The sequence below is a fragment of the Delphinapterus leucas genome, chromosome 9 (assembly GCF_059928025.1).
Source record: "Delphinapterus leucas isolate spDelLeu-1000000601 "Yukka" chromosome 9, BTC_Dleu_Yukka2, whole genome shotgun sequence".
Taxonomy (NCBI): domain Eukaryota; kingdom Metazoa; phylum Chordata; class Mammalia; order Artiodactyla; family Monodontidae; genus Delphinapterus; species Delphinapterus leucas.
In genome coordinates this window covers 105,502,215-105,514,188 of record NC_143137.1, presented here as the reverse complement: position 1 = coordinate 105,514,188, position 11,974 = coordinate 105,502,215, and the positions used below count along the sequence as shown (strand labels likewise).

The 11,974-nt window shown below is 50.5% G+C and overlaps 1 protein-coding gene across 4 annotated transcripts in view; it reads left to right on the top strand.

Annotated features, from left to right (window-relative positions):
- Positions 1-11,974, top strand: part of C9H7orf57 (chromosome 9 C7orf57 homolog) — a 36,971-nt gene that overhangs the window by 7,842 nt on the left and 17,155 nt on the right. For 2 of the 4 annotated variants that reach the window (XM_030761499.2, XM_089917942.1), the window contains 5 exons: positions 1,707-1,815; positions 2,325-2,481; positions 3,524-3,621; positions 5,059-5,264; positions 6,148-11,678. In XM_030761499.2, the coding sequence (XP_030617359.1) occupies positions 1,707-1,815; positions 2,325-2,481; positions 3,524-3,621; positions 5,059-5,264; positions 6,148-6,185 (608 nt within the window). In that variant the 3' untranslated portion in view covers positions 6,186-11,678. Of the gene's footprint in view, positions 1-1,706; positions 1,816-2,324; positions 2,482-2,897; positions 2,969-3,523; positions 3,623-5,058; positions 5,265-6,147; positions 11,679-11,974 lie in introns of those variants that run through there. The other 2 variants (XM_030761501.2, XM_089917943.1) reach the window with 2 other exon arrangements.

The window sequence follows — 11,974 nt, the reverse complement described above, 5'->3', positions numbered from 1 at the left end:
ATTGTGTCTTCCCTGTAAAAATATGTGAAGTGTATGAGCTTTGCCCAAGGCCGTAGGATGTCCAGGTCAATGGACACAGTTCAGGGTGCAGACTCTTCAGGGGCGTGCTGCCGTTTATGGGAAAGACCCACTAGGCTGTGAGTTCACCGAACTGGGATTTTCCTTCTGAGTGACACCCCTGTGGTGACTCCCGTGCCTACCTCCCTGTCTAACTGCAGTCTCTGTCTCTGCACTGCAGTCGCCCAGCTCAGGGCCACCCCTTCCCCAGTCGCCTGTGAAGCATCTTTGCTCCTGTTGCTCTGTCTCATCATCCCTCATCCTGTGTATTAATATCTTCTTGGTAATGGAGGCCAGGGATGAGTGTCCATGGTGATGTTTATGAACACCACACTTTTATCCATGATGTAACCGAGAAAGCCCTGTTCAGCTGTGCTAATTAAAGTTGCTGGTCAAGTTAGGAGTCACATCTATCTAGCACACCTTCTGGCTGGCCTTTGTGGTGAACGAGCCTGAGAAACGCTGACCTTTCTCTCTCTCTTTCTGACCCCTGTTCCTGCTGTGGAGATTGTCACGGGGAGAGTGGGCAACATGGCAGAGGGCAGCACCTTTCTTTAATGGTCAAAAGCCCGGAACAGACCATGTGATTCACTGCGTGTAAAGCACAGAAGGTCCACCACCTCCCCACTCCCCAGCCACCAGTTAGGACATTAGTGGGACTGCTGGCAGAATCTGAACAAGATCTGTAAACTGGATAAAAGGATTGCATCACACTAATTTCCTGATTCTGATCACTACACTGTGATTATGTCATAACTGTCTCTGGAAGCCTCCCAAACGGTCCCCCAAACAGCAATGACAGTGACAATACTAATGGGTGGGGGGGGGAGAGAGAGAAAGAGCAATAAAGCAAATGGGAAACGAAACGCAGCATTTGAGGAATCTGGGTGAAGGGTTTGGGGGAATTCATGCCATTTTTTGGACCTTTTGTCTAAGTCTGAAATATTTAAAAATGGAAAGTTCAAAAAAGAAAAAAGTTAAACATGTCTTTCTAATAGTAAGAACAGTCGAACAGTCGATGCTGGCCGTCGCGCCCGCTTAGCAGGCAAGACCAGTCGCTCCCGCTTCCCCGCCTGACTGACCCCTGCCTGGGAAAAGCCCTCAAGCCGGGGGAGGGGGACGAACACCTGGCAGCAAGTCGGGGGGTCGGCGGGAGCTAGAGCCTGAGCGCGTCTCTGACCCTCTCAGCCTGGCTCCAAGCGGGGCACCGGTTAACACTCCCCCTGCCCCCAGGATTTAGAGGGGCCGGTGCCCCGCTTCCCACCGGAAACCTGGAGGGGGCGGCTCACCCCAGAACTGCCGCGTGGGGGGTGGAGAACAGACTGTCCTGGCCAGAGAGAGGAGCCAGGGCGCAGCCCCCCGGGGGGCCCGAGGAGTTCTGTCCCCGCAGATACCGCCCTGGGGCAAGGACCCCGACCCCTCCCCCCCAGAGACAGGGAGGAGGTGGCCTGCGGCGGGGCAGGGGTACAGGAGGGATGTCCTCTGGGCACCAGGCAGCACGAGCACTGGCGGGTGAGGACACCGCGGACACCCCGGCGTGCTGTCCCCCGGCCCAATGGAGTCCAGTAGGAGAGCCGGTCCCCTCGTCGCTGCGACCTGCCCGCTGGTAATGCGCAGGCCGCTCACAGCCGTGTCTTTTTGGCCTCGAGACCTTTTGAAGCACTCTGCCCCCGGGACCAGTAAGGGCTCCCCCGTGGCCTACTCCTTGCCAGACTGGTACGTCCACCACAGCCAGCCGCCGACGGCCGACCGGAGGCAGTGAGTATCCAGACCCCCGCGTTGCGGCCCCGCCCAGGCCTGCGTTCCCAGCCTCTGACCTCCGCGCTCGGCCTCTCCGCCCGCCGCCTACCCTGCAGCCCACTGTCTCCGGGAGGCTGGGCGCCCTCTTCCGTCCCGTCCTTGCTGGGGGTCGGCTGGTTGCCCAGCTTCTCCCCGCCGCTGCATCCCGGAGGGCCCCTCCCTCTCCCCTCCCTTCCCTCTCCCCTCCCCTCCTCTTCCTCTCCCCTCCCCTCCTCTTCCTCTCCCCTCCCCTTCCCTTCCTCTCCCCTCCCCTCCCCTCCCTCTCCCCCTCGCGCTCTGCTAAGGGCCTGGACTTTATCCTAGCAGAACCAGGAGCCCAGAAAGTGAGGGGGGTGTGGGTGGGCGGGGACTGGAGAAGGTCAGAGCTAGGTGCTGGGGCGGGGGGAGGGGGAAGGAGGGAGGCAGGGAGGGGAGGTCAGGAGGTGGCCCTAAGCCGCGGGCCGGGGCCCTTCCGTCCGTTTCTGCAGGGTCCCCGCTGTGTCCATACCGGATTACATGGTTTATGAAGAGTCTAACCCCGATCACGCCAGTGGCAACTACGAGTCCAGAAGGGGGCCCTTCGACTTTGACATGAAGACGGTTTGGCAAAGAGAGGCAGAGGAACTGGTAAAGGAGAAAAGAAAGGTGACTGGAGCCCCACTAGATGGCATGGCTTTGCTTGCCGCCCGGAGCACGTCCGGCGATGTGCTTGTCGGCAGGGTGTGTCTCGTGGCCCCGGGATCTGCATCTTAAGTTCGATCTGCTGAAAGGCCAGAGGCCATGGGAAATTAGCTTCTTTCTTCTCCTTATGAATGCGACCCTTGAGGGAAGATTGCCTTTTACTGAGTGTGTTTTAACCAGCTGACACTCATCTCTGGGAAAGTTGGCCGTCACTTCTCATCTGCCCAGATAGAAAGGACATTATCCAGTTTCTGAACAAGCCCGTTCTGTTTAAGGGTTTAAGTTAAAATTCCCCGGAATACTCTGTACGGACAAGAAGGGAAGAGGAGACGCTGCTTTTCTTCTGTGCAAACCCTGGGTATTTGTGTTTGACCTTGAAGGAGCACCGACTGCAGGGCACACACTTTCAAGGCATTTCTGTTTCAAAGGCACCCTGTGAAGGCCATCTCGGGTCAGTGGCTTCCTGGTGGCGGTGTCTCGGTTCACGGGGCTGGCGTGGCTCCTGGGACATGGGGATCTGTGGGTGAACTGGTGACGTTCATGTTAAAACCGGCAGTGGGTCCTGACGATGAGCAAGGTTGGCCGCCCTCCCCCCGCACGACAGGGGAGCGGCCTCGCTGGCTGGCAGGTTCCTCGCCTGACCCCAGCCCGCTTCGCAGTGTCTGCTTGGAAGAGAAACCCTGGAAGTTTATTCCGGGGCTCGCAGAGTTGAGCACTGTGCAGTGTCAGCTGCGTGCAGCAGGCCGACTGTCTGTCCTCAAGACACCCTGTCGCAGCCCTGAGCCTTGCTCTGGGGGGTTGGCATGTTCAGGGAACGGGCTGCTCCTGGCGACACTTCCCAGCAATAAACAGAGGCTTCGGATGCTAACCAGGGTCACGGTGTCCATGCCCTATAAAAGGCTGGACGCTGTACTGCCGCCAAACCACTGACAGAGCCATGCAGGGGCTGAGAAAGTGCAGTGAGCAAACCCTTCTAAGTCAGGGTTTCGTGTGTCTCTCTGTACAGGTGAGGCTACCAGCCATCAAGTCCAAGTATCCGAGCAAAGCCGGGACCCCGCTTGGCCCCAAAGACCCTGCAGGAAGCAAACTGTCCTTTCCCCCCATGTAAGTGCACAGGCTGCGCCAGCGTGGTCTGGATTCGGTTTGGGTTTGGCCTTTGGTCCAAGTGACAACAGTGACAACCATGGCTCCAATACACGATGCTGATGCCGGCCTAACGGTATTCGCTTCCCAGCAGCAGGTTGTGGTGATGTGACTTCAATGGCACAACTTCCCATGGCCTGGCCCTGTCGACTGGCCTGCTCTTCCATTTTCCCTTCCCTCTGGGTGCCCCCCGGGCCCCTGTGGACCCCATCCTCCCCCGCCCTGAGCGCTGAGCTGAGCTCTCTCCTCTGTCAGCCTGTGTCACCCAAGCTCACCCCATAAACTTGGGGCCGCATGTGTGTGCTACTCAGCCCTGACATTCTCTGTCCCCAAGGCCTGGGCCCTGGTGTCCGCGCCTAGTGAGTCCTTGGCTCTGCATTCAGCTGGAACGTCTGACACTTCATTACTCGCCCAGCTGGAGCGGGGGTCCCCGAGGCCTTCTGCTTCTCTTCCCTTCCCCAGAATCTCACTGTAGTGCTAGAATTAATGCCGTTAATTGTCTGACTACTTCTTACAATTGCTTCTCCTCTAGTGAGGCTGGGGGAGGAGCAATCAATCAGTTACATTGTGTGACAAACGCCATGAAAGCACCACACTCAGACTGGGAGGGCAAAAAAATTATATCTATCTATCATCCATAATCTATCTATCTATCTATCTATATCTGTATACCTCTATGTCTTTCTATCTATATCCACCTATATTTCTATATCTACCTATCTATCTATATCTATATCTATCTATCTATCTATCTATATATATATATATATAGAGAGAGAGAGAGAGAGAGAGAGAGAGCCCGCCAGAGCCATTAGGAAGACTCCTGACAACAGAGTGATTTACAAGTAAGAAACCCAAGGGTCGGAGGGCACAGGTGATATGTGTCACCTGTTTTACATCTGATCTCCCCGCCCCTCCTAATGGAGGTTATGATAACGTCTGCAAAGATGTAAATGACAGAGAGAAGACAGAAGTGTGTAAAGAAGCAGCAGATAATCTTTAACATGAACAGGGAAGAACTAATTAAGAAAGTAACAATTTGTTTGAAAGTGGTAGAGTCTGAGTCACTCATCCCTCCCCAGGGAAGGGGCAGTTCTTTCAGAAGAAGGCATCCCTGGGAAATGCTGGAATTCTTCTTCTCATTGGCTGTTCTGAAGAAAGGTTTTGGAAACTGAACTAAGTATGCGCTCACTGTGTGTACAAGGATGCTTGGAGGTTACTTCCTTATGCTTAAAAGTGGAGAGAGATTGAGAAAGAGAGAGGGAGAGAGGGAGAAGCATCTCTGTTGTGTCTTCAGGGACAGTAACGCATCTAATTTACCATCAGTATGTTCGCTGAGAACGCTTCTGGATTACCCTTCACCTTTGTACTTAAGTACTTAATTTTTCTCTTTTTGAGGCCTGGTCAAAGAACCAGTTCACCCACAAACTTTTCCAAACTTATTAGCAATGGATGTAACGCTGAGCGGTTACAGCAGCAAGCAGACCCAGACAAGAGGACCCCGCAGACATCCAGGGCCTCTGCTTCGTCTCTGTCCCAGTCTCCGTGGGACGCCGAGCCGCCCCCAGACCCGGAGGCTCCGGAAGGCGCCAAGGAAGGCCCAGGTGAAGTGCACGGCCCCTGAGACCCCTTGTCTCATTACCTATATCATAATGAGTGATCTAAAAACCGCATAAAAAACCTACAGAGTTATTGAGGTTACAGTTACACATGAGGATAATATATATTGTGCTTCTTTCCTCTTTATTCAGATGAATAGCAAAAGTCATTATTTCTGTGGCTTTGCATTTTCTTTTAGTTGTCAAAAATTCTGATGCTTTATGTGTTGTACCACACACATGATATCAGTTTTAGTCTCCTGGGTCCAAAAGATTCTGATCCCTGCAATGCTTGGTCCTCTCTGAGGCAGCTTCAGATAAAGCCCCAGTTCTTGAAAATAACTCACAGTTCAAGCTTGAATTTGTTCCATTATCAGCATTTCTTAAACTTTGTCATTAAACTTTGAATAGCTTAGACATTTCCCTGAAATTAGCTGTTCAAAAAAGTTTATTAGTTTGATTTTCAACAATCACTGTCACAGGGACAATTAGTCTCATTTTGGGCCATGTCCATCCTAAGGTCTATCGAGTGTGATATTTAGTTTCTGTAGCTCTAGAACTTATTGACCATTTGCCTTTAGGAAACTTATTTTCACTCCGAGGCTTCATTTCTCTGATTAAGGAGGAAGGAGCTGTGTTGTGTCTCTTCAAGCATCTCAAGTGTTTTATGTGATGTTTTGTAAACATGAGCTCTGCCCGTCTTCCAGGCCAGTGGGCACCACACTGGCCTGGCCAGTGTCTTAATGATACCCTCTCTCCATTGTCATCATGATGCCATTTTAAGTCATACAAACTTTTACTGATTTTTAAGGAATTATTGAGAGTAATTCTTTTAAAATTAGCCTCTTTTATTAAATTGAACAACTAATGCACTTGTCCTTTATTACAGAGTCTTCTCCTCCAAGTGAGTATTTATGGAGAAACTGACCTGCAACCAAGTATAAAAAGTGTCTCAGACACAAAAACAATTGATGGACATAGTTCTTCAATCTGACGATGATGCATCTCAGAAGCCTGTGAGGTCCCTCTCCAAACCACCCGTGTTCTAACTACAAAAGCTGGTGACATCTATGTCTTTAAAAAGTCAGAGTTCTAGGACTTCCCTGGCGGTCCAGTGGTTAAGACTCCGCGCTTCCATTGCAGGGGGCACGAGTTCCATCCCTGGTCAGGGAACTAAGATCGGCATGCTGCGCAGAGGGGCCAAAAAAAAAAAAAGAAAAGAAAAAAAAAGTCAGACTTCTAGAAACACAGTTTGGGGACAGCAAAAGAAGGACCACTTACTTTATTACAACAGAATTATTCTTTTATGCATATCACACAAGATAAAGCATATTTCAGTTTACTTCAGAGGCATACATTTTATTAGACACTACGTGAGAAATGTGGGTTTAAATAATGGTAAAGAAGTGAAAGGCCAGGAGAGGCCTCTAATTTAAATACAGGTGCCCCTGTATACACTACCAAATGTAAAATAGATAGCTAGCGGGAAGCAGCCGCATAGCACAGGGAGATCAGCTTGGTGCTTTGTGACCACCTAGAGGGGTGGGATAGGGAGGGTGGGAGGGAGGGAGACGCAAGAGGGAGGGGATATGGGGATATATGTATATGTATAGCTGATTCACTTTGTTATACAGCAGAAACTAACACAACATTGTAAAGCAATTATACTCCAATAAAGATGTTAAAAAAATATAAATACATAAATAAATACAGATGCCCCAGGCACAGAGACCCACCTGCACAGGGTCTCTGAGGGTTTTTAGTATTGTTTTTCTGCATGGTCTTAAGTAGATAGAATTTACCTCACCACCATCAAAATATCTGATCTGGTCAAGGAACTGTCGTTGGACATTAAGGTGATACACTTTCTACTGGGAAATAAATCACTGCAGTGCTATATAATCCACGTGTTTAAATTAGCAGCAAGACCCTCTTAATCTCAGAGGAAATTTTTAACAGTTCAAAATTAGTGGAAGACCAAGTAGGCTTGGTAAAGCCCCTGTAACCTGGAAGAATCACCGTTTGGCTGAGCAGACCTGCCTCTGCGCATGTTCTGGGTCGCCGAGGTGTCACTGCCCGGGTGCCGCCCCGCCCTCCCCAGAACTTCAGATCCGGCCGCGGCGCGCTGGGGCTGACCTCGGCCACTCGCTGCCCTCTGTCTCCCGTTCCTCCTCCTCTGTCCATCCTGGATTTTAACGTGATGAACAGCAATCGCCCACCGGAGCTTGCCTTTTCCGACCCGAGCCGGCCGCTGCAAGTGTCCGGACCTCATCAAGGCTTCTTTAGTGTGTTTTCCCTCCACCTGTCGCAGGATTGTCATTTTTCACTGCAATTTTTGCAGCCGCTCGAGGTGTTTCTGACACGCCAGATAGCTAGCTGGCCTTTTAGATGAGTGGCACCGTTAACGCGGGTGCGCAGGGTGCGGTATCGGGGTGCACGGTGGGGGCCAGGCAGCATCCCCTGGGGCCGCAACAGCCCGGTGGAGCTGAGCCGCCCCCCTGCCCAGGCCGCGCCCCACTGCGCGTTCAGCTCCGCCCTCCTGTGTCAGCAGAACCTTCCCTGCACTTGCAGGCTTGACTCAGCGATCACCAGCCGCCTGCAAGTTGGAGGCTGATGTTTCCGACGTGCGATTTGTGGCTGCGGGTAGGACCGTGTACTAGACTTTTGTGTAGACTTCAGTAACAATCCCTATAAATAGGTACAGAGGTACATGTTTTCTTTTAGTTAAAATTAATAGGTTCAATTTTTTAATTTATAAAACGCGCCATCTTTTGTCTCTTTGCCCTTAAAGTCTTATCTTTATTTTGCACTGCAGGTCCAGTAGCACCTCCATCTGCCTCAGCGCCCGCGGAGCGCAGATAAACCCCGCTGTGATGTGCAGCTAGGACCTATGTAACAGCTATAGTTATAAGGCTCCTGTTACAGTTTGTTAACATAGATTCTCACGAAATGATCCATCTTAGAACAGATTTGACGTCGCTGCTGCGTAGATGGTGCCAGTGTTGGGTTTTGTTTCTTGCATCCCTCTGGGACGCCAGGCGCATGGGCTTTGCGCCGCTGCGCCTCGCTGGCCTGGGAAGTCCCAGGGTCTCGGAACAGGCCACTTCCTTCCCACCCTCGGCCGACGTCACCACCCGCGTGTGAGCCTCTACTGGCACTACTTCTGTTGAAATCTACGGTTTAGACTCTTAACTGGAAATAACTCACCCAAAAGCTTTTTCACTATTTGGTCCTGTAATCTTTGTAGGAATAATTTTTCTGTTACAAAAAGTATTTAATTCCAGAATATTGTGCAATAGTTTATATTAAGAAACAGATTAATTTATTATGCCTTGAAATGTTAAACATTTAGTATGAAAACACTGTAGCATTTGCTAGTTTTAAATGTTTGAAAATATTTTTGGCATAAACTGAAATCCATAATAGTGAACATTTATTATTTTGTATTAAGTAGAAATATGTTTAATTTAAATATTTAATTTAGTAGTCTTAACAAAAATGTTTTACTACTCAGACAATTCTCTCAGTTTATAAATTTCATTGCTATTTATATGTAATTAGCATATAAATGTAGTTTTATATTTCGTACATTTAATTCACTCATAAAATAATAATATTCTGCTGGAAGATTTTCAGAGAGCCAAGTAAGTTCAGAGATGTTTTAGCTTCTTTCCCAGTATAAACTTATCATGCATTTGCTCACGTAAAATCTAAACGTTTTCAATTAATTCTTTAAACGATATACTGAACTGAACGCATGGATGCGTGTGGTTGGGTAACTACACAGCTCAGAAGACGTGAGTGGCGCGTGTGGTGAAGGGAAAGAGTCTGCTCTAGAGGAAGGTGCCGACTGTCCCTGGTTTCTCCCCTCCCCCTTCCTTTCTCTACTTCAATCCCTACCTCATTCTCAACCCACCCCCGCCCCCCCCCCAAGAAAAAACCATCAGGAACAGGTATCAGTAGCTTAAGACCCTTCGATCCATTTTGAGGATATTAGAGTAGCAGAAACCTGTGGTTTTAGGGAGAGGACAGAGTTTGGGGCAGGGACCTGTGACCAGATCTCGGCTCCATGCAGGGCACCTGGGGTCTGTTATTGAAAAAGCCAGTCGTGCAGTTAACTTTCTGCTTGGTAATAGAAAACAAACGTTATGAAAACAGAAGATTTGCACATTCCATCTAATTGTTCTGAAGTAAAGCACTTTTGCCGAAAGATCAAAAATATAGCTAGATCATACTAAATATAAATTGTCAGTTAAAACCAGCAAAAAAAAGTGTTTAATGAAATAGTACTTTCACACGTATGTGCATGCATGCACACTCACACACACCCTTCCAGTGTCGTGATGTTTTTCTGACAGGCATCTGGCAACCTCAGCTCAACACAGCCCAGCTCACAGAGCTTAGCTCTGAGCCTTGGTTTCCTCCTTTATCAAAAGGAGATACTTCTGGGACTTCCCTGGTGGTCCAGTGGTTAAGACTGCGCTTCCAATGCAGGGGGCACGGATTCCAGCCCCAACGGGCCATCCCACAAGCCATGTAGTGCGGCCACTAAATACATACATAAATACATAGATAAAAAGGAGATACTTCCTATCCAAGGGCTGTCATGATGATTAATCAAAATAAGTTTCAACAAGGTTCCTGACACAATATCTGACACTGTACTCAATCATTCTCTCAGCTTTCATAAATCTAATATTCAATTTGGTGGTCGATTGCCCATGAAGGGAGCCCCAGATACACATAGGAAAGCCAGCATCCCTGGAGAAAGCTGGGATTCTAACCTCTGTTAACTGATTTAGTACAGAGCCTGAGATCTGCCTGAAATGGGCCCAGAGGTCACGCTCTATGAAAAGCAAAGTAGAAGTTAGTGGAAGAGAGGAAAGACAGAGAATAGCTTCAAGGAGGAGAATGCAGAGCAGTGCAATAACAAGTAAGACACCATGGAAAGAAAGTGGAAGTAAATGTCAGGAATTAGAGCAGATATGATGACGGAAGAGAATGAGGTACTTCGCACCCTACAAATGGCTTAACTCGAGCCCAGGAAACATCTTCAAAAATTGGCCAGATTGTACATTAAAAAGCAGCAGAGGAGCTTCCTGGTGGCTCAGTGGTTAAGAATCTGCTTGACAATGCAAGGGACAAGGGTTCGAGCCCTGGTCCAGGAAGATCCCACATGCCGCGGAGCAACTAAGCCCGCGCGCCACAACTACTGAGCCTGTACTCTATAGTCCGCGAGTCACAACTACTGAGCGCATGTGCCGCAACTACTGAAGGCTGTGCGCCTAGAGCCCATGCTCCACAACAAGAGAAGCCACCGCAATGAGAAGCCCGTGCACCACAACGAAGAGCTGCCCTGGCTCGCGGCAACTAGAGAAAGCCCACGGGCAGCAATGAAGACCCAACGCAGCCAAAAATAAATACATTAAAAAAAAATCATAACAGGCTTTTGTACCTCATCTGACCCTCGTCGACCCCTGCAGCAATGGGCATCGTTCGCATCTGAGGGATGAGTTCAGCAAGTCACCGGCCAGCACGCAGTGCGGCCAAGGGCACCAGGGTAATTCACATGAGGGAAAATTCACTACAGACAGCACCAGTTAATGGTTTAGAGTGAAAGCAATGGGGCAGAAAGCTCGTGGAAAACGGCCTGCAGGCAGAGCCATGTGGATAACCCTGGGCTCTCATGCGCCTCTGTGTGTGATGTCCCAGAGGGGACACTGGGGGGTGGGGGGGCTGCCCTTTCCTGTGTATCTGCCCGCAGCACTCCTGCAGGTGAAGGCCCAGTGGGCGCCAGCCTGTCAGCAGGTGGCATCCATCAGGTGCCTGGGGGCACTCCTGAATGTTTGGGTGGGCGGCCTGAGAATACCCTGTGTGACACGGAGGTACCTTACCCCCCCTCCGCCCCATCGCGTGTGCCAGGAGGGGTGCTTTTCTCCTCCATCCTGTCTCATTAAGGATCAAATGCTGGCTCTGCCCCATGATGTTGGTTCATGACCTCCTGATGGGTTTCTTCAGGGTCTCCACCGTCACTCTGAGAGGCATCCAGGAAGTAGGGCAGCCCTGGGCTGGAGAGGGACTTGGCCGGTGGGAAGCAGCAGGAAGCCTCACTGAGTATCTCTGAAATACTCTCAGCTTTGGGAGAATCCGAGCTTGGAATCACTCTGGGGTTTGGGTGAGCCCGACTGAGTGGGTGTCACCACTTGGTGCAGGGTGACCAGTTCTGCAGAAACCTTTGGAGTTCTCTGGTGGGTTGGGCTGGCCTGGGGCGGTGACGGCGGGGTGTCCTTGGCTTTGCTAGCTGAGGGAGCCGCGCTGGAGCTGGCCGGGGCTGGGCTGGGTTCACCCGTGTGGTTTAGAGAAGGCTGGACACAACTTGTTTCCAGGTGTCACATTTACCAGGTGTAACTTAACAAACAGGTAAGTCTTTGGTATTTGGTTTTCTGGCTCGTGTGCAGCCTGTTGGAAAGGAAGGAAAAGGAGGTCTTCATCTCCCAGGGGTAGCAGGCCAGTGCCATCCACCGCCCCAGAGAACAGGGCTCCCCGCACCTCCTCCCCCCACCCCTGTCCGGGTACGTGACGGGACAGGCAGCGCTGGCAGGAGACCCGGAGGCAGTTCCGCCGCCTCAGCTGGTGGTTCTGAATGAATGAGTCATTTCCTCCCGGGCCTTTCTGGGTGCCGGGTGCTCCCAGGACCAGGATGGTCCCAAAGGGAA